General features: G+C 36.5%; 1 protein-coding gene across 2 annotated transcripts in view; it reads left to right on the top strand.

The window, feature by feature from the left end:
• LOC120532754 (histone-lysine N-methyltransferase SMYD1-like) overlaps positions 1-23,758 on the top strand; it is a 52,092-nt gene that overhangs the window by 10,084 nt on the left and 18,250 nt on the right. The window contains exons 2-5 of one of the 2 annotated variants that reach the window (XM_039759100.1): positions 3,476-3,652; positions 3,890-4,103; positions 8,862-8,992; positions 22,774-22,812. In XM_039759100.1, the coding sequence (XP_039615034.1) occupies positions 3,476-3,652; positions 3,890-4,103; positions 8,862-8,992; positions 22,774-22,812 (561 nt within the window). The remainder of the gene's footprint in view (positions 1-3,475; positions 3,653-3,889; positions 4,104-8,861; positions 8,993-22,773; positions 22,813-23,758) is intronic. The other variant, XM_039759101.1, reaches the window with a different exon arrangement.

Raw genomic sequence — 23,758 nt, 5'->3', positions numbered from 1 at the left:
ATGAGCACTTATTTCAAGGCAGGAAACAACTGTGGTGGACAAAAGTGGTGTGCCTACTGCAATCCAGTAATAGAAACTTATAAATAACCAATTTAGCTTCAATCCAGGGTTATCTGATGGTGCAGCTGCTAGCATTCATACCTCAAATTTTTAGCCTTGTCACAGTCTGCATGTCTGTGTTGGTAGATGGCTATGTATTATTGTGTTCAGTGAAACAGAGTAGCACTTTCCTGGGCTAATTCCTGCCCTATAGGCCCAGTGCTACAAATACAGGGACTGCATGGTTTCCAAAAGATCTTTGAGGGCAGACTCACTTGCATTCATGCAACTGGTAGCATCATGTCTGTGAAATATGTGTGGAAATAAGGCACTTGCAACAAATAGAGAGAAAGTTGTTCAAATCTTAATTTCACATTTCTTATTGAATTAATAATATAAGATGTTACTACCATACCACACATATATAGCATATGATGCAAGCATATTTGTAGCAATGCACTATATTGTATATGTGGCAAACAATTTCTTTAGTATTTCTGATATTAATACAGTTCATGTATGGGTTCAACAGTATTTGAAAGAAATAATCAATATAAAAATATCCTAAAAAGAAACATCCAGATAACAAGAATAAATGCAACATCCATCCATCCATCCATCCATCCATTATCCAACCCGCTATATCTTAACTACAGGGTCACAGGGGTCTGCTGGAGCCAATCCCAGCCAACACAGGGAGCAAGGCAGGAAACAAACTCCGGGCAGGGTGCCAGGCCACCACAATAAATGCAAAATATCAAATGATATTTTACATGAGCATTAAATACAAATTGTGTACATCATGAGTGTTTGACTTCAACTTTGTTGTCACATATGTAGAAAACATATCTATATGAACAAAAAATCATTAACTGCGTAGTGATTACAGTACCACTGATGTACTGATTAGAGCTGTGGCCTTCCAGACTCCTGGGTTCAAATCCTAGTCCTATAACTATTTCTGTGAAATTTGCACATTAACTCTTGTTTAGGTGGTCTTTAAATAGATCCGGCCTCTGTTCCCACATAAATTTCATAGACACGCACTTTATGTTGATTGTCAAATGTATATTTGACATAGAATCAATATGAATGTGAACGTGTCCCCTTGTTCATGCCATGCATACAAAACCGAGGAGATAAATATTCCTTGTAAGCCCAGTGAGGTAAGTAGCTTCTAAAAAATGCATTCATATACTTTCAATGTATTAAAGCTTTCTACAGAAGAGAATTAGTAGTTTTCATGGCACATGTCAATTTTATGGATCTTTGTCATTTGGGATTCATTTTTATTTAGTTTCATTTAGGATTTTGTGTCATGGTTTGACATATCTGGTTTAAATACAGCTGTCAGATAAAACTCAAATCTCTTAGTTGTACTGTAGTTAGTTTCTCATTTCAAATAGGCAAATTGCTAAGTTTGTTATTTTGTATTACATTTTTCTCTTTGATTTTGAATTTTGATTTGCTCCAGTACTTTGTTTGATCAATATATTTTTGGTCTCCCTGTTTTGACCTTTCACCTGGCAGTGACTCTGTTTCTGTTGTTCATTATTATCATATGATCTTTCTCTTTCTCTTAAAATAATCCCAGACACTCTGTCTCCTATCAGTAGTACGATGTCTATGTTGGCTGTCATTTGTTAAAGCATGTGCAAAATAAATAATGTAATCAAAAGATATTAAACTATAAAAAATAGTCTTTGTCATAAAATTACCTTTAAATGCCTTTAGATATAACATGAATTGTAAATACACAAGCCGTATATCCTTTGGGTCATCTAGCGCAGCTTAGTCAGACATGACTACCTAAATATGCCTATATACTACCTTCTAATGATAACAAATAAAAATGAGTAAAACACACCAGGCAACATTTAACAAAGAGCAAAAATAGTTCAAATTATGATATATAAATTAAGCAAAAAGCAAAAAGGATTTGCTATAAATGCCTATATTGATATATGTTAAAATGGCTGAGTCTGTCTTTTCCAATGATCTTATTATGTCTTTATATTTTTATAAGGTAAATGACTATTGTAACATCAAATGCTGATGCATATCTTAATGCTTACCATAGAAAAATACTTATGTTGCATCCCTGTAGAAATAAGGAAATTTTTATTTAAAAAGAAAGCAATAATATAAAATAATAAAAATACTGTAGAAGACAGATACATGATAACATAACACACAACATATAGTAACATTGTCAAACCCACTTAATCCAATTCTGGTTAACTGGGGGGTGGAGGCTATCCAGATAGTTTCAGGTGCAAAGCAGGAATTAGCACACAACCATTAATAATAATAATAATAATAAATGGAGGTAATTTAAAATCAGTTATTAACCTATCCTGTATGTCTTTGAGGTGTTGGATGAAAATCATTGTGACCCAAGAAAAACCCATGCAGATAGTGGGATAATAAGAATTCAAAATACACAGTAAAAAACACATTTAGACAGCTGACAATGGGCCTCAGAAGTAGATTAATATGCCATTCTACATAAATGTGGGTGTTCTATGGGCTTAATATGAGGCCAATTTTACTTCCTTCAAATCTTGACCACAGTATGAAATTCCAAGTGGAAAGCATTAGAATCCTACTGGCAACAAAATTTGACCATGTAATGGGTTTGGCTGACTGGAAAGGAACAGCAGCTGAGAGTGAAGCACATTACAGAAGAACACCATGTTAGTAAACAGAAAAAAAGCACATGAACCACTGTTCTTTGAGGGTTGAATGTCCAAATGTTTCCTATTTGTATATTGTTTTATGCCATTCTTGTCATAATACTGAGTGCTGATTACTAGAAATGCTTCTGCTTCTGCCTAAGGTTGTAACATACTCAAGAAAGGTGGTCAGAACTGCGGTGGGCTGGCGCCCTGCCCGGGGTTTGTTTCCTGCCTTGCACCCTGTGTTGGCTGGGATTGGTTCCAGCAGACCCCCGTGACCCTGTAGTTAGGATATAGCGGGTTGGATAATGGATGGATGGATGGATTCGTCCCAATGCTATTTCATCTGTTCTTGATTTAGTTTCATTTTTTTATTTATAGCTAATACATGGAATATTTTCCACAGAATATATGTCATTTTAATGACAGTTTTATTTGGTGGTCACACTTAAAAAGGCAGTCTTTAATATGCCCTGGAAGTTCTTTGGTCCTCTGTAGAAATGACTTGTATACTGGTGTGTAAATTATTATAACTTGTCAGTCAGTTTAAAAAGTAATTGGCTGGTAAGTAATGATCTCACTATGCCCCTGACTATGCAGACCATGCCCAGTGAGAACAGTATGAACATGTGCTTCATGTTGTTTGAAACCTGAAAAGTATACCAAGCCCAAGTGTGACACAGTCTTGTTTATTACTTCATATCTGGTCTTTTTTCCTTCTTCTGAGATTGTCTAATCTCTTTTTATCTCTGTCTCAGCTTGACACAGGAGGTCTGCCATACATGTTTCAGAAAGCAGCCAAAGCTCCAGCGTTGTGGTCAGTGCAAGTTTGCCCACTATTGTGACCGGACCTGCCAGAAAGAAGGCTGGGCTACCCACAAGAGTGAATGTAGTGCCATTAAAAACTATGGAAAAGGACCCAATGAGAACATCAGGTAAGTCCCTTGGATAAAGCAAACTATGTATTGTGCAAAGATGTGACTGAAGGAGGATGCTGAAGCAATGAATTTAGAATCTCTATAAACACTGTGCTGAAAAATAAGACTTTTTCTAAAAATGATAAATAAAATATATTTATAGCATTGACCTGCACATTTCTCTTTCCTTGTGAGAAATAATTGGAATCTAGTGCTATTGTCTAAGATTTTTTTTTATTTTTCACTATTATTTAGGCTTGCCGCCCGTATCTTGTGGCGAATTGAAAAAGAAGGAGGTGATTTGTCAGAGGGATGTCTCACTTCAATGGACGACCTTCAGGACCACATGGAAGACTTATCAGAGGATGAGAAAAAAGAGTTAAAAGTGGATGTGCACAATTTTCTTGATTTTTGGCCAACAACCTGCCGTCAGTTTGGAGTGCAATACATTTCTCATATATTTGGAGTGGTAAGATAACAAAAGTAATTGTATTCCTTTACCAAAAGGTTTTCTTTAATAGATATGTTGAATTGACAAACCATGTTGGTCTTAATGGCTTCTCTGCTCCAAAACTAAAGTGGTATTTAAACTCAAACGACAAAAGGCTATTTAATCACATTGATATTAGGTATGTACAATCTGCACAGCACCAACAGATCCAAATAAATTTTAAAAATTAAATTTCTTTTTTTTGCCACATGCCCTCAAATACTAGAAAGTAAAACAAATACAGTATATGGGCAAGTGGAGCAGGATTTTTAATTATTGCTGATCTGAAATACAATACTTAACACATACAGGTACTTTATAATTCATCATTTCAAGAGAGGCAACAGAATTAACAAGCTAATTAAAAGGGCTAGCTCAGTTAGGGGACACACTCTGGACCCCAGGGGGTAGCAACAAAGGGGAGAATTAAAAGAAAACTGATTGTGATTATGAATAATGCTACACATCTCTGACACACTAACACAGAGTACCTTCAATCAACAAAATAATTGGGGACAAATAAGGTTCTATACAATTTTATCAGTTGTAAATTAAATTATATATAATTAGAGAAATACAGGGGTGGCACAGTGGCGCAGTGGGTAGCGCTGCTGCCTCGCAGTAAGGAGACCTGGGTTTGCTTCCTGGGTCCTCTCTGCGTGGAATTTCTCCAAGTGCTCCGGTTTCCTCCCACAGTCCAAAGACATGCAGGTTAGGAGCATTGGTGATTCTAAATTGTCCCTAGTGTGTGTGTGTGTGCGCGCCCTGTGGCGGGCTGGCGCCCAGCCCAGGGTTTGTTTCCTGCCTTGCGTCCTGTGTTGGCTGGGATTGGCTCTAGCAGACCCCCGTGACCCTGTAGTTAGGATATAGCAGGTTGGATAATGGATGGATGGATAGAGAAATACACTGTATAAGTCACTTATAAGTGAATGCAGCTGTTGCCAGCAGCCCCCTGGTTGACCAATTCTTAGGATCTGCACTCACCATCACAACTCTCAGTGAGAAGCTTTTAGCTGCAGTTGGATACATGAATGCATTGTTCAAAAGGTGAGGCCAAATACTCTGCAAGTACCTGTATTCTTAGACAGAAAAATATGGTAAAATATGCCAAACTTACTAATATACTGTACCTTAATAAAACATATACACATTTGGCAAATGATACATGTGCTAAGAACACCTTACTTATCTGATTTGGATAAGAATCGAGTTTATTTACTAGTACTTATAGTACAGGAATTTAACTTAGTAGCTTTGGATCTGCTTATAACAGAAAACAACATAACATACACATGATATATGTTAAACAATATACATTATAAACAGTTGCAGTTTATAACTATATTATATTATAAAGAAAACAATTAAATGAAAGTGTGTGCATGCTCATTTAGACAAGCCAGATTAATTTTGGAACAAAGTGCTTTGGACTAATGAAACAAAAATTGAGTTATTTGGTCATAACAAAAAGTGCTTTGCATGGCGGAAGAAGATCACCGCATTCCAAGAAAACACCTGCTACCTACTGTCAAATTTGGTGGAGGTTCCATCATGGTCGGATGAATTCAACCCAATATCAACAAATTCTTCAGGATAATGTTCAAGCATCAGTCACAAAGTTGAAGTTATGCAGAGGTTGTATATTCCAAAAAGATAATGACCCAAAACACAGTTCAAAATCTATAAAGGCATTCATGTAGAGGGAGAAGTACAATGTTCTGGAATGGCTGTCACAGTCCCCTGACTTGAATATCATCGAAAATCTATGGGATGATTTGGAGCAGGCTGTCCATGCTCGGCAGCCATCAAATTTAACTGAACTGGAGAGATTTTGCATGGAAGAATGGTCAAAAATACCTCCATCCAGAATCCAGACACTCATCAAAGGCTATAGGAGGTGTCTAGAGGCTGTTATATTTGCAAAAGGAGGCTCAACTAAGTATTTATGTAATATCTCTGTTAGGGTGCCCAACTTTATGCACCTGTCTAATTTTGTTATGAGGCATATTGCATATTTTCTGCCAATCCAATAAACTTAATGTCACTGCTGAAATACTACTGTTTCCATAACACGTCATATATTAAAAGGAAGTTGCTACTTTGAAAGCTCAGCCAATGATAAACAAAATCCAAAGAACTAAGAGGGATTCCCAAACTTTTTCATATGACTCTATTTGTGAGATAAGTCAGTGATGATCCTTTTGAAATGGTTTGTGACAATAGATGCATAAATATCTGTAACACATAGAACCTTAAAGCTAGCCTATTCTCAGTAGATAGATAGATAGATAGATAGATAGATAGATAGATAGATAGATAGATAGATAGATAGAACTTTATTTATCCCCAGGGAGAAATTTGGCTTTTTACAGAAACTCTTTTAATAAACAAATACATAAATAGGATAATAAATAAATAAATACATATGCACACACACTTTGGTCGGAACACACACCTGAACGAATATAAAGAAAGAAAACTAAGAAATGTTCTGGTCACGGTCACAGTGAAGCATTATGCAGATGTATTGCTGTTGGTATAAAGGAGGTATAGTAGTGTTTCTTGACACACTTTTGCTAAATAATTCATTGGTTGAAAGTACTCGGTATTAGTGTGTCAGAGAGAGAATGTACAGCATTGTTCATAATGGCAGTTTTGTTTTAATTCACTCCTTTGCTATGACTTCTAGGGGGTCCATGATAGTTTTCCTGATGTTAAGATGCAGACATTTCTCTTTGCACCAAAAAAAAAATTCTCCACTTGACTCCTACACTCTGTCTCATCCTCTTTATCAATACACCCCATAAGTACAGAATCATCTGGGAATTTCTGCAAGTGACTTAACCTAGTTTTGTATTTAAAGTCTGAGGTGTACAGAGGAAAGAGAAAAGGAGATGGGACTCTTCTTTGTGGTGCTCCAGTGTTGCTAACATTTGTATCACAAACACAGTCCTTGAGTCTCACAAACTGCCCAGCAGATAGTCCATTATCCAGAACACCAGAGGCTCATTCACCTGTACAGTATATCCCTTATCGGGGATGCCTGAATAGTATTGAAGACACTGGAGAAATCAAAAAAGTATAATCCTCACAGTGCTGCCAGCTTATTCCTGGTGAGAATAAGCCTAGTGGAGCAAATAGATAATTGCATGCTCCACTCCAATCTTTGTCCAATAGGCAAACTGCAGTGGTTCCAGGTGGTCTACCACAAGGGGACTTAAATAGTCCAGCAGCAATCTCTCAAAGGTCCCCATGAAATACTGAACTTGATAAATATTGGTGAGCTATCTCTTGTACTGTAAGTGTACTACCACCCCATTGCTATTTGCATTTAAAAATGGTAATGGGTTGTCTGATCTTTTTTTTATCGCTACTACAACTAACAGGTGCAGCTTTGATTTCTGTATGTACTTCTAACACCTCACTTATCAGATGCTCACAGCTTTTCACTTTCCAATGGATAATGACATTTTGTTTTACATTTTTGATGAAGAGTGCTAATGATTTTTTCCGAAAATCACTGGACATTCAAGAAAAGACAGCCCCACATCTTATCACAGTGCATTCTTGAAAAAACTATGAGCTGACCTGGAATTGTCAGTCACAACCAATCTCCCCAACAGCTTTACATATTGTAAGCTACTTACTATTACTACAGTCTCTTCAATACCATTAACTATGACTTTTAGCATTTATTTTAATCAATTTACTTCCATGTGTATTTATAAATTTGAGGAAGTGTTTTTATATGCAGAATACTCCACAGTTTATGGGAAATGGAGTTTACACTGCATAATAAAGTGGCTTTAATCGTTTAGACTTGTTACTAAAAATACATTCTTTTTAAAGAGAAAAAATATTTGCATTTAAAACTACTTTAAAATTTACCGTTACCTATATAATTTCTCAAGTACAGTAGGAAAGTACAGTAAATGTAATTTATTACTTTATATCATGCTTCGGTTTCTGCTTTGTGATGGATGATGTGTTGACTGCTTTTGAAGAATTTATTGATACTTTATTTCCAGTGCTAGAGGCTTACAAATAATGATAACTCCAGTTTAATTGCTACCTGCAACTGTTAATACCAACATATGTGTGGGTGCTGGATTTAGACTTTTTTTTTCTGAGGGAAACAAATTCACACTGCCAATGGATAGAAAGATCAGTATTTTCCACCTAATCATCCACAAATTCACTTATTTAACTTCTATGTATTTTTAGCACCACTATTCTTTAAAAGGGATATTAAAACCATTGTAAAGTTTATTTTAAGTTGCATATTCTTTGCAAAATACTGTTGTTTTGTAAATAACAGATCAGTAGTAGAATACAGGCTAGATTTTAAATACATGATTGTGTACCAGAATGACTACTATAATCTACATCTACTGTATGATCTGCATTTAGACTTATAAAACCAAGGTGTAAAGTATCATTCAGTGTAAGAAATAATTAATAAAATAAACATAATGAGAACTTTAAACAAGAACTGCAAAAGAAACAGTGTCTATTACCATTCCAAAATCTCCATGTCCTGAACATTCTGTTTTATTAAAAAGAGGATAAGGAAAATATTAATTCTACTGATCAAATGTGAATTAAATTTAAACAGACCTACTGTAGACGCAAAATATAGAAAGCCTCACAGTGGTGATGATCTACCTCTGGATATTATATAACAGTAATACTTGTGCAGGATATTTGATAAAAGCCGATTATATTTCCTGTTACCAGATTAACTGCAATGGATTCACTATGAGTGACCAGAGAGGATTGGAAGCAGTGGGTGTAGGAATATTTCCTAACCTATGCCTTGTGAACCATGACTGCTGGCCAAACTGTACTGTCATCCTCAATAATGGCAAGTAAGTAAACTTAATACAACAAGGCTGAAGACCTAGAAAACTATGTGTAGCAGCAAGATTACATTTGTTCCAGACAACCTCTTCATCTAGTAAATTTTACTGGCACAGCTGTATAAGAAATGTTTTTTATGATTTTAAGTAAAATAACTTGATGTATTTACAATGAATAAATGGCCTTAACAAATATGTAATGTGCTGTGCATGTGGCATTTGAATTTCAATTTCCTGCAAAAATGTATTGTCTCTTCCTTTAATGTGTTTTATTATACGTCTAAGGAATAAGCATATTTATACCATCTTCTGTTATTATGGTAGAAAAAAATATATGTTGTTTAACTAAAATTCCAATTAGACATACTTAAAATGTCAAAGGATATTTTAATATGTAAAGCTTGTTACAGAGATGTGATGATGAGGGGTGTTAGTTTAATTTTTGAGGTTTTATCTTAACAGGCTAGGTCCTTTTATGTCTGACCTAGAGCACAGAGGATGAAAGGAAAATTATTGGAGTTTAATTCCAGTTAGGGCATCAACTGTACCAAGCATCAATGATAAACCCGTTCTCAATTACAATGGTATCAAAATGGAATGGCTTTTAATTAGGAAGAAGTTTTAGACTATTCAACTGTGTATACAGTAAGTTTGATACAGCAACTGCAAGACTAGTAGTATAGGCAACAGAAGTGTATTTTGGCATTAGCTAGTTACATTACTTGCATGTCCCCACTGTGAAATGAGCTATGAATATGTAATTTAAGCACCAACATTGGGTTGACATTTTCCAAGTATAACAAATAGCAGCAGGAGAAAGTGTTCAACTTACATTTCTCTTATGATGCAATGCAACGGCAAATAGTGTTGCTATCTTACTGCACTTTAAAAAGTCTTGTCTACCTTTTCTGCTTGGGTTGCTTACATGTTTGCATATCTTTGGAAAATCTGAATTTGAGGGCTACAATTTAGTTCCAAGTTCAAAACAAAGGGAACAGATATAAAAGGGTTTAAATGGGCATGTAAAACTGGATGCCCTTTGCTGTGGATGGTAAATTTAAGCACTGGGCAAGTGTGTAACAGTATTAAAAACAACTATGTTGTATTGGTCACAACACCTCCATAGACATGCATGATTTTAGCTGCTTGGGTTTTATAATTTCTTCTTTAACTTTGATGGTCAGTTACAGTATTATTCAATGATTTGATGCTCATTTAATATGAAAGCAACAGGGCATTGTTGTAACAGGCCTATGATATGTTGATATGTCAACATTATAATGGTGTGAATCAGATTCAGCATGCTGAACTTGTATCATTGTAATTGCACACCTTTTGGGCTTCAAACAGGATTACTGTAAATGTGCATATGACAAAAGCTCTGTTAATGAATGCTGTTTTTTAATTGCAATCATATTCTGATGGAGCGACACGGTGGAGCATCGGTAGTGCTGCTGCCTCGCAGTTAGGGGACCCGGGTTTGCTTCCTGGGTCCTCTCTGTGTGGAGTTTGCATATTCTCCCCATGTCTGTGTGGGTTTCCTCTTGGTGTTCTGGTTTCCTCCCACAGTCCAAAGAGGTGGATTGGTGATCCTAAATTGTCCCTAGTGTGTGTTTGGTGTGTGTGTGCCCTGAGGTGGGCTGACACCCTGCCCTGTTTCCTGCCTTGCGCCCTGTGTTGGCTGGGATTGGCTCCAGCAGACCCCTGTGACCCTGTAGTTAGGATATAGCGGGTTGGATAATGGATGGATGGCTATTCTGATGGATTATCTTAAAACTGATTTAGTTTTTCCACTGTGTGCTTTAACACTTTTTCACAGTAAGTTTTCACTAGTGTTACCAGGCATCCATTATCTGCAGGATGGCTAAAAATACAGCAGTACCTAGCCACATATTTATCATGCAAGGAACTATTGTGCTTATAAGGCAGATCTTGCTAATTGCACAACACACATGCTGCAGAAATATATATGTTTTTGTGAGTGTGTATTTCTTTATCAATTAGACAATCTATTCATTGTCAATCTATTGGTCTGTCTATTGATCACATAAATCACTTTGCACCCTCAGTTTTTATCATAATTTTTTTTTCTATGAAATGGCTCTCTCTTATTATATGATTATCTAATGCTTTTTAAAATGAAATCTGGTGTTATTAGCATGTTTATTGCTGCATTGTTATGATGCCTTCTAAATAGTTAAATGAGGAAAAAGTCATGTTTTGATTATACTGTATTTTTAATTTATAAAGTAAATTAATTGCTAAGGCTTTCAGGTAATTTGTGAAAGTATTATCCACTCCATGGGCACTGTGGTATACTTTAAGCCAGACAAACAACAAAGATGTCCTAAGACTCTATTTTCTGATAGCCTGGAAGATGGTAGGCAGTCATGCACTTGATTAATGGTTAAATATCTGTCAATAAAGAATCTTTAAGTACATAGTTTAGAATTTATCAAATCATACTACCAATTCTTCTGATTTCCCCACAAACTTGCCTGTGTCTCTTATCTGATATTTACATTCTGCCATCTATTGACTTCCTGTTGCTAAAGTCTCTTTCAAGACAATTATGTTTAAATTTTAGATGGTCACTAACCATTCAGTAATCCCTTATTAGTCAAATTTGTCATTGTGTGAAATGTTTTGTTTTTCATGTGCTTTATGAACCTTTTGCTCTTGTGCCTTGTTTTTGTTTTACCTTATCCATGTGCCTATGTTTTTTTACTTGTCTTGTCCTTTGATATTTTTGATTGTTATATTTTTATCTGTCTTTTGCAATACTTGTTCTGTACATTAAACAATAAGCCTCTGATCATATGATATTTATCCACATCTCTGTGTTCCATTGTTGCAGATGATGCATCTATTTAATCATTTTTAAACCAATATCAATGTCATCTGGCACTGACTATGTTCTTTCCTGAAAATCCACCTTTGCCAGTGGCAGACGTCCAGGAGGGTTAGTGGTAGCATGTCAAGAGCAGTTTTCGTGTGTGATGTGGAAGTAGACGGCCCTGAACTCAGTGCACACGAGCAGTTTATCCCGTGACCCTAATTGGCACCGGGAGCTGCTGATTTCCACAGCTGTGTCATGTCCCTGTTTTAAAAGGGAAGCATGAATACTAGAGGGGAAAAAAAGCAAGCAAGAAAGAAAGAGAAAGAAACACACACACATACAGACAGATCGGAACAGAAATAACGAATACAAGAGACAGAAGAACGTTGAAAGGGGCAGAAGTGAAAAGGAATCGGTGTGGGAAATGGAAGCAGATGGACAGGAATGGCTATGAGGGGCCAAACAGCTCAAAAATCATATATTTTTGTATAAAAACTATTGGTTTACGTGTGGACACTATTGGTTTATGAATAATTACTATCGGTTTGCGTGCATACTTATTTGGTTTCCGTGTGAACAATACTGGTTTCACTCATATGAATTATATTGGTTCGTGTCTGTATATTATCAGTTTGTGCGTGAACTATATTCGTTTGTATATGCATAGCAAGCCCGCTGCCAGAAATATTTGGGCCCCAGACAACTGGGTACGTGTGGGCCCCTCTGCCTTCCCCCGGGTCCCCACATGACAAAACCTTCAAATACGTATACAAAATGATCGAAATGTAGTTTATCCGACAGTGACAATGCTGCATTTATGAATACCATACTTGATGAGTTAAGCCTTCTCGCACATCAAAGTTTGACTGCGAGAAGGAAAGCCAGTGCTAATGGAAGCTCGTAGCGGAACTGCAACAATACATTAATGAGATAGGCCTATGTACTATCTAACGTGTAAAGGTACAGTTATACCAATGCAATTAATAGGAGTAACATCTGAACATTTTAATATAGACTTACCAGTTAGGGTTATCTACAAGGGGTACAATCAGTATGGTATGATTCTAACTATTTATACATTAACATAGTTACTATATCAGTATGGCGAGGAGCAAGATCTGAATAATTTATTATTTGTTTCTTGAAATTGAACAGCATTAGTCTGACAAGAACAAGTTACTGCGATGAGGTGGACCACCTTCTTATTTTCATATTAGCAAAACCACGTATGACTTCATTGAAGTTTATCTGACTCGCAAGTTCGTGCTCAATTGAAATCATTGAAATCAATCACGGGACGGACTTCTGCTACACCATACACGTCAACATCCACGATAGTGCACAACAATATCGCTGTTGTCTGGGACAGAACAGCACCTGTGTGTGTGAAACGGAAGCATTCAATTACAGCAGCGAAGTCAATTAATTATCCGCGTACCCTGCACAACAAACATACTACAGTACTCAACTTCAAGCTCAAGGACGTCGGCGTTGGCGACTCGGCGTCGGCTCTCCTTTGTCTTTGAGAAGCGTGCTTCACACGACACGAGCACGATATCAACTTGCGTCGAGCATGCGGCTATTAAAACACTCACTTGTACTGTTGTAAGCTAAATGATTTAACTTTTCTATTACATGTAACTTGAATAATTGTTCGAATATATATCTACGCGCCCAAGATCAGCATAAAAAAATCAAGCGTGAAGTGCCCCCCTTCCGTTAGAGCCCCGGACCAGAGTCCCATTTGCCCCTCCCCGGCGGCGGGCCTGTGCATAGCACTGGTTTGTTTATGAACTATATTGATTCGCGTGTGTATCATGGTTCCAGTACGTTTGTTATTGGTTTGTGAGTGAACTGCAGAGATATCTCAAAATGAATTTTGGATATCTTAAAATGTAATTTACTTTTTAAGATATCTGAAACTCACTTTGAGATATCTTAAAATAATTTCCTTTACATTTTAAGATATCTGCAATACATTTTGAGATATCTCAAATGTATTTCAAGATATCTCAAATACAGTTTCAGATATCTCAAAATAATTGTGTCTGCATTTCAAGATATCTCAAATGAATTTTCAGATATCTTAAATTGACCTTTCATGCATTTCAAGATATCTCAAAATCATTTCCTGTAAAATTGCCTATTATTTCAATGGGACTTCTTGTTTATTATAAGATATCTTAAAATGTATTTGAGATATCTTGAAATGTATTTGAGATATCTGAAAATGGACAGGAAGCTGTTTTAAGATATCTGGAAATGTATTTGAGATATCTTAAATTGTATTGTAGATATCTGAAAATGCTATTGAGATATCTTGAAATAATTGAGTGTCCTTTTAAAGATATCTTAAAATGCATTTTAGATATCTTGAAATACAATTTGAGATATCTTGAAATACATTGTTAGATATCTGAAATGGAGCAGAGACCCATTTTAAGATATCATGAAATTAATTTTAGATATCTAAAAATGTATTTCAGATATCTGAAAAAAAATGAATTTCAAGATATCTTGAATGCTTTTTAAGATATCTAAATTATATTTCGAGATATCTCAAAATAACTTCCTTCTCATTTTAAGATATCCCAAATTCATTTTGAGATATCTGAAATGCATTTTCAGATATCTTAAAATGACTTCCTGCACATTTCAAGATATCTCAAATACATTTCAAGATATTTTAAAATAACTTCCTGTGTATTTCAACATATCTCAAATTCATTTTGAGATATCTCGAAATAGACAGGAAGTCCCATTGAAAGAATAGGAAATGTTACAGGAAGTGATTTTGAGATATCTCAAAATGTATTTGAGATATCTTGAAATGCACAGGAAGTTATTTTAAGATATCTCGAAATGTATTTGCGATATCTCAAAATGCACAGGAACATATTTCAAGATATCTCAAATTGCATTAAAGATATCTTAAAATGCATTTCAGATATTTCAAAATCTACAGCATATCATTTCAAGATATCTTGAAATCTATTTAAGATATCATAAAATGCTTTTTAGATATCTTAAAATAGATGCATTTTTAGATATCTGTAAGTCAATTTGAGATATCTAAAATGCATTTCCAGATATCTTAAAATCCATTTTGAGATATCTCTAAATGTTAATTCGGCTTGCCATACTCGTGTGTTATCGGTTTGCGTATGATCTATATTGGTTTGCATTCGGTCTAACGATGGATTTGTGTATGTACAATATTGGTTTCATGCACGTCTTATACTGGTTTCAAGTGGGTAACATATCGATTTTGCGCTTGAACTCTATTGGTTGTATGTGTGTACCATGTCGGTTTCTCGTACGAAACATATTAGTTATGCGTGCGCACCCTATCGCAACTTTGTGTATAAACTATATCGGTTCTGTGTGCAAACTACAGTATATCAATACTATCCACTTGCAATCTTCAGGGGAAATGGGAGGGGCAAAAAACAGGAACTCAGGGACCGGTAGGTACTGTCGTGGAGTGTGTAGAGAAGCTGTCAGGAGACGTATCTTGGTTTAGACAGCGCAGTATTTTTTTCCGCAAAATAGGTTTGCAAAAGGACTCGGTGGCAATTATTACTTGCTAACAGAATCTGCCATTGAGTCTGTAATGAGCACAAGGCTGAAGTTAAGTACGTATTTGGTCATCTTTTTATTCGCTTCCAGCTACGTGCTTGCTTGCAACTCGCGACTGTACTTTTGCAAACTTGTTACTTATTCGAAAGGCAAAATATTCTACATTTACGACTGACGCCTTTATCCAGCATAACATTTAGTTACTAATGGTTACATTTCTTATGCCCAGCGATCCCGCACCGTGCCGCCTAGACAGCTGAAGTGACATGCTCATGGTCACACAGTGTCACTATCAGGACTTGAATCGGCACTCGCAGGGTTTAGAGGACAAAGCCCTAACCACAATGCTCCAATGCTTGCACATCTACAACGTGTATATTATTTGACATAATATAAACTTGTCCAGGACAGATTCCTTTGTTAAAGTTGAGTTTAACATTTTCAACCCGTTCAAGTCCTAAATCTGCAATATTTATTCTTTCAAATAATGTCAGTTTGCCGATTAATGTACACGCTGTAGAACAGTGGTGCCCAATGCGTCGATCGCGATTCACCGGTAGTGCAGGTAGATCGCGTTGCATTCAAAAAAAATTTTTTTAAATGTTAGTCAATCATATGTCCTCCCTATGGCATTTGCCACTTGATTCTAATCTCATCTAATACACTGGTCATCCTGCACTCACGATCAAACACGGGAGCTATTGCAAAACTCCGGCTGTGATCTAGTCAGTTTTCTAATTTATATCGACTAAAGAAGTGATTTAAAAAATGTTTGGAGAGGGTATGGGCTTGATGTGGAATTGGAAGAGGATTTTTTTCTCAGTGTCACAATCAAAGTGTTTGTCTGATCTGTCAATCTATCGTTGCTATTCCAAAGAAGGAAAATGTAGAAAGGCATTTTTGAACTGTTCATAAAAACTACGAAACTGACGTCCTTCCAAAAAGCGAACTGAGAAAGAGAAAAGAAAGGGAAATAAAATCGCAGTTAATCGGATAGCCGTCATTTTTCACAGAGGGTCCAAATACCCAATCACCACACAATCAGCTCTGTAATAGACGTTAAGCCATCTGTAAGCTTACAACGACGATTCTTCAAAACTTTTAAGGAATATTGAAATATCTTCATAGTATGTGTTTAATTATTCTATCCATCTATCCTTCCAGTGTCGCGCCAGCCTCAGCAAATATACAGCGCAAGGCAGGAACAATACGTGAACTTGCTAGCGCTGCGGCACCGTGTCCTCACATGTTTAATTATTAACAATACAGATTATTTAAATGAAGTTGAAGTTTTACCTTTGTAATATATAATAAACATATTTTGCTCCATTTCATCTTAAAAATGATATTGTCATCATATGTAAATACGCGCTTTATAAAGTAGCTCAGGTTGTGCAATATTATAACTGTAGTGCAAGTTTACAGTGAGGTAATTGTACTTACGGTATAAGTACAAACAGTTCTACAAGGAGCAATTGATGGAGTGCGTTTATAATTCTTGGGATGAAACTGATTCTGAACCGCGAGGTCCGTACAGGAAAGGCTTTGAAACATTTTGACGTGGCTGAGGTAGCGTGTGCTTGATTCTGTATTCCAATCATTCTCTTTCCGATCAGCTGCTGCTGTGATTCACACTCAGATACAGTGATATAAATACTCCGAGCTGTGCAGTGAGAGTAATATGGAAAAAAGATGATCCGCTGTGGCAACTCCTAACGGGAGCAGCTGAAAGAAGAAGAAGAAGAAGGTGCAGTGAGAGTAACAACGCTAAAGCAGTTATGGTATTTGGAATACTATGGCTATTCCCTGGACCATTATATTGTTACAAGTTAATTACAATCAGATGCATTACGCTAATAAACAATATGCGGTTAGTTTCAGTGGGTTTTTAAAAGCAGCGTCATAAATGTGGTTCTAAGAAATAAAGGGTAACCACACAGGAACAGTAGCATTGCTTTGACCTGGGTGCCGCCAGTCTGCAAAACCGAGCGGAGAACTTGCGTACGACAAGGTATGAGGTACCGTGGAAAAGTGCGTGGCTTTACGCCAAGTGTAGGTTTTTTACATCGCGATTTGAACGTGGAAAAGTTCTTATGCAACATTTCTGTGCGTACGCACCATTTATACATGAGGCCCCTGGTGATTTTAAAAGTAGCTTGCAAGCCAAAAAAGTCTGGGCACCCCTGCTGTAGAATATTTTGCCTTGCTCTTAACATTGAAGAAGCTGGTTTGTGAATAAGTAGCTGACTGCAAACATATGTTTAGCTACGAGTGAATAAAAAGCCCGCTGAATGCGTTCCTAACTTTAGTCCCGTGATCATTTCAGATGTTCAAAATAATCACCAAGTCTCTTCACAAACATTACGTGGCATACAAAGGTATTCATTTCCCTTGATTCAATGCCCTTGAAAGTCATAATTTTCTGTAAGACAAAAAATGTAGATACATATTTATTCATTCAGTATGTTATGTGACAAAACATTTCCAAAGTTAAAATAAAGCATTTTCTGTAGACATTTAACTGAAGAAGAAAGTTAATGTTTGCATGGTTATTTAAACCTCTGTGGTTTGGAAGCTCCATCTTTACACCAATGACAAATTAATTACAAAGGTGACAGTCATTTAACAGTCATAATTAAACATGATGAGGTGCTGCTTGCTAGTCCTTTCTATCTCTCTGGATATAAACAGCCCCCTTTGTAAGGGCTGTAATCTTTGGTGGACAGTCACTGCAAAAATGAAAACAAAGGAGCCTTTTACTGATGTGACAAACAAAGTTATTTAAATGCACGAGGCAGGGAATGGTTATACAAATATCAAAAGAGTTTGAATGTCCCATTGTGCACTGTTGGATTCATCATTAGAAAATGGAAGGTTCATCAAAGTACACAAGACTCTGAGTAGAACAGGCTGTCCCTCAAAACTCAACATCAGAGTGAGACATCAGCTGGTCAGAGAGGCGATTAGAAATCCAACTGTCACTCTCATACGTCTGCAATGCTCTTTGGCTGAAACTAGAGTGAAGGAGCAAGGGTCCACAGTTTCAAGAGCTCTCCATAAAACAGGCCTCTATGGGAGGGTAGCATGAAAGAAGCCATTTCTTAAGAAGGTCCACATTAAGAACGTATGGTGTTTGCCACAAAGCATGAGAAAGATCCTGTTAAAATGTGGGAGAAGGTTTTATGGTCAGATGAGACTTAAATAGAAGTTTTTGTTCAGACTTAAGAGGCATGTGAAACGTAACACTAACATTTCCCAGGTCTCAAGAAACAACATTCCTACAGTGGAATATGGTGGTGGCAGTGTCATGCTATGGGGATGTTTCTCATGTGCTGGGAATGAGAATCTTGTCAAAGTTGAAGGAACAATGGATGGACACAAATAATGCACAATTTTGCAAGAGAACTTGTTTCAGTCTGTTCAGCATGATAATGACCCCAAGCATTAGGCCAATGTGACACCGGGATAGCTTAAAAACAGAAAGGTTAATGTTTTGGAGTGGCTGAGTCAAAGCCCTGAGCTTAACCCTATTGAGAATCTGTGGCACTATTTGAACTCTGCTGTTCAAAGGTTCCATCTCACCAACATAAACAGTCTCTAGAAATCCTGCCAAGAAGAATGGAGCAGAATCACTCCAGAGCAATGTGCAGAACTGGGGCCTACTTGCATACTGCCTTAGTGAAATTAAAACCTGGATGGAGCAGAACTCTTTAAAATTAAATTGCAACAAAACTGAACTCCTGCAAATTGGGACTAAAATGCAACTTAATAAAATGAGCTCCTTCCCAGTCCATCTTGGTGGTGATCTTATCAGACCTGGTGTCATTTTTGATTCCTCCCTCTCTTGTTCTGCCGACATAAATCACATTAAGAAACTTTCTTACTTTCACCTCCATAACATATCATGTGTTCGCTCTTTCCTCTCTTTTTCTAATGCTGAGAAACTTGTCCATGCTTTTATCACATCCCACATCAATTATTGTAATTCCCTACTGGCAGGTGCCCCTGGCAGGAGCCCCTTCTAATCTCCCTTCTATCACAGCTCCAGCTTATTAAAAACTCAGCTGCAAGAGTCCTTACTCGAACCAGCAGCAGCGAGCACATCACACCCATCCTACTCCGTCTTCACTGGCTACCTGTGTCTTACAGAATCGAATATAAAATCCTACTAATAACCTACAAAGCCTTAAATAACCTCACACCAAACTACATCAGTGACCTTCTCCATCACTATGTGCCTGCCCGTCCACTAAGGTCCTCTGATTCTGGCAATCTTGTTGTACCCCACACTAATCTACACTCCATGGGTGACAGGGCCTTCAGATGTATAGACTCTGGACTGACCTACCAAAATTAATCAGGTCAGCTGACTCCATGAATTCTTTTAAAAAACAACTCAAAACTCATCTGTTCAGGAAGGCTTTTAGCTCTATTTGACTTTATTACCCTTCTTTCAGTTTACCTCTCTGTCAAGATGCTCATGTAACCTGTATGTGTGTGTGTGCTATACCATCAATTATGTTGTCTGCTAGGCTTTCTCTGAATTCACTGTCTTAATCTTCTTTATTTATTTGGTTTGTACAATGCTATATACTATACCCTGCCGTTCTTTCTTATATTCTGTAAGTGCCTTGAGCATGGGAAAGGCGCTATATAAATAAAATGTATTATTATTATTATTACATACCCCAAAATAATGAAGGCTGTTACAGCAGCAAAAGGGTTCTTGACAAAGTATGAATGTGTTGGGCTTGAATACTTAATGCAAACACCAACTTTGGAGTTTCTCTTCTTCAGTTAAATATCTACAGAAAATGGTTTATTTAGACTTTGAAAATGTATTGTTACAGCACAAGAGTTAACATTAAAAAACTGAATGAATAAACATGTGGAAAAATCTTTAGTCATACAGAAAATTAGGATGACTTTTAAAGTGATTGAATACTTTTACATGTCACTGTATGTTTGTGAAAGGGCTTGGTGGTTATTATTTTTAACAGTATTTTCCCTTTAATTCTGAAATGGTCACAGGGCTGAAGTTAGGTGCACATTCTGCTGGCTTTTAATTCATTCATCCATAATATGTGTGCAATCAGCTACTTATTCGCACAGCTTTTGCACACCAGCCTTTTATTCTGTTTTAACAGCAAGGCAAAATATTGTACAGCATGTACTGTACATTAATCAGTATCATTACAAACTGATCCATTATTTGAAAAAATAAATATTCCACATTTTGTTTCTGCACAGGTCAAAAATGTTAAACACAACTTTAATTTAACAAAGGAATGTGTCTTGTCACAAAACAGTGAAAATTAATGTGGCCCAACGTGATTTAACACTTTACAGTGCCCATTAAATATCACAGTAAATCCTATTTATCAGATATTGGAGTGGAAATACGCAGGTACTCGTACTGGGCAGGGCAAAACTCGGCTGCATCTTAAAAAAACGCATATGCCTTTTTCACAAAACTATGAAAGGTAAGGTGGTCCAGTATGATGTAACTCACCTATACTGGTCCTAATTGTGGAATTTTTAGCTTTTCAAAAAATGGACACGATTACATTATATCATATAATATACACATTGTAGATGTGCAAGCATTGGGGCATTGTGGTTAGGGCTTTTTCCTCTAAACCCTGCATTTGTCGGTTCAAGTCCTGATAGTGACACTGTGTGACCATGAGCATGTCACTTCACCTATCTAGGCAGCACGGTGCAGGACTATCTGACTCAAGTCAAGTAAGCTAAGCAACATACATGCACAATTCATTTGGCCATCCAGTAAAGCTCCTGAATCTCAGAGGTCTGCAAATTCTCAATGCGCCCCTCCAAATCAGTCCTCTGATCACAGGTCCCATGTATATTGTATGATCTGAGTTTAGGAAGGGGTGGTCAGGCATTTGAAAAATGAAATGTAACAATCTGTTTGGGGAAGCCACATATCATTAAATGATTTTCAGTGCTATTAAAACATGTTGGAGTTGACAAAGTGTCTGGTATCTGACACTAGAATCTAAATGTAATTTTTTTCCTCACACTGTATGATATAATTATTCTACTTGCAGAAATACTATACATAATGGGTTATAATGGGCATGGTTTTTCTGCCTGTTTCATTTACTGCATATTACGAAAACCTTTGCAAAACAAGCACATTAGTCATCATTCCTTTACATGTACAGTACTATATCAATAGTTTTAACATTCTTAATGATTACTGATGTGACTTTCTTTTAACCAGTGTCAAAAACTTGACAAAGAAGGTTTGGTGCAGCCACCTGTATATTGTTTCCTGGCAGCAAAATTGAATAAAGTGATAGCACTGATGTGCACAAATTGGGGTCCAAAACAGAACTTAGGGGATAGGGGAAAGGTGGCGGCTTTTAATGGCCAGTATAGGAAATAACATCAGAGAGGCTGGAACCGGAAGAGTCTTCATCCATAGGTTCAGACCCAGAAGTGACATTAAACGGGTTGGAACCAGAATTGATGTCATCAGGGCCAGGCGGAATTTGCCGTGAATGGTCTGCAGAAAAGTGAGAAAAAGAGTCAGTGCACTCTGCCCCATCCTGGCCTGGCTCGGAATTATCCTCATTCAAGCCCTTTAGCTGCCTCCCATGTCCATGTGTGTGACACCAACTAATATTTGCATTTCTAGGATGTACAATTCAAGAAGTGCTTAATATTATAATTGCAGTAAATACTGTACTTAGAAAAAGCCCTGTATTTCACTGTGGAAAATTCATCAAAAAGGAAAAGAGAGCTTGACAAGAAATAGGAGGGAGAAAATGGCTGTTTAAAGATACAAAAGAAAGAAGGTGAGTCTTTAACTTCAAATTGTAGGTCTTAGACAAATAACATTCATGGACAGATAACTGAAGACTTTTAGAATATTAAAGTCACACACCAGAAAGGTTTTAATTAAGTTAAGAGATGTCTTAAAATAGTGAAAAACCCAGTTGGTACACAAATCAGTGTGGACGTGGAAGTGTAGATATGTATCTTAGCTGAATTTTCAGCAATTTTAAAAAATTTGGTTGAATGCTCAATTTTATTAATGATTTGCCATATTCTTTTCAAAGCATTATGCCATTTGTTTATTCAAATATCTGAGATTTGTTTGTTGTTGTTTCATAAATATACACTTGAAAAAACTTGGTCCATGTAAAAATGATCAGTTTTTAGCTAAATGCTTATTATTTTATTAGAATGTTACAGTCAGTGTTTTATCACCTATGTTATATGCAAGCTGTGCAGGAATCAATGACTGAATCTCCATCGCTTTTTACTGCAAATGCCATTGACAGCAAAGGTGCATTACTCTTGCCTTTTCTTGTAAACTGCCACTTCTGCTTTTCTTTTTCAGCCATGAGGCAGTGAACTCAATGTTTCACACCCAAATGAGGTGGGTTGTTCTCACCGTGGTCTTTTTCTCACAACTGCTTCTACACTTTTCAAAGGCTCTTTTACATTTCGATAATGTGATTGTAAATGTTTGTTGTGAACGTTGTACCTAACAGTAGACTAGATGTTGAAATAAGTAATTGCTCTATGATAAATAAGATCAGTTCATTGTCTTGGAATTTTAGATCTAAATATTAAACTAAAAATATTTCTAAATTCTTTATATTGTCTTTCATTCAAAATATCTTTCTCACCAAAAAAAAGAAATGTATGTTTCATTGTATGAAACTCATGTATTGTGAAAGAGTAGTTCTCACAAATGTAATATGATTTGAACATTATTTGTTAAAAGCAGAATCCTGAATGGGGCACCAGCTTACTACAGCACACTTCCACACTTTCACCTCCATGGAGTCAGGCTAGACCAATTTATAAACACCAAATAATCTAGCAAACACCTAGTTTGGAATGTAAGAGGAAACCAAAATGCCTATAGTAAATTTAGGCAAACACAAGCAGAATGTTATTAATGTCAAACTGCATGTCTTATAAAATGACAGTCTTAAAGTAAGCACATTGCAGTATAAAATAGGGGAATGAAAAGAAATAAGTGAGATAACAGAACATGATTACTAAATTACAGTGAGAAAATGTGCTGTATATTTTAAGTGTAAAAGAGAGAACAATTTGTAGATTCTGTCTTAGTAAAACGATCTATGTGTGTTAAGAAGCAAACCAATGAATGAAGGTATATCAGAAGAAATCAAGATTTTATGCTAGAGTTGCATGAAGACTTAGACTAGAAGATGAGAAACTAAACTAAATGGCAATGTATAAATGATGAGATATGTTTTTATTAACTATCTCCCTGTATTTGCCAGAAATGGGCTTGCACTGTTTTATATCTTTCAATCTTTTCAACATACATTGTCTTTCACAGTTTGCAT

This window comes from Polypterus senegalus, chromosome 7 (genome assembly GCF_016835505.1).
Source record: "Polypterus senegalus isolate Bchr_013 chromosome 7, ASM1683550v1, whole genome shotgun sequence".
Taxonomy (NCBI): Eukaryota; Metazoa; Chordata; class Cladistia; order Polypteriformes; family Polypteridae; genus Polypterus; species Polypterus senegalus.
This window is presented reverse-complemented; position numbering and strand designations above follow the sequence as displayed.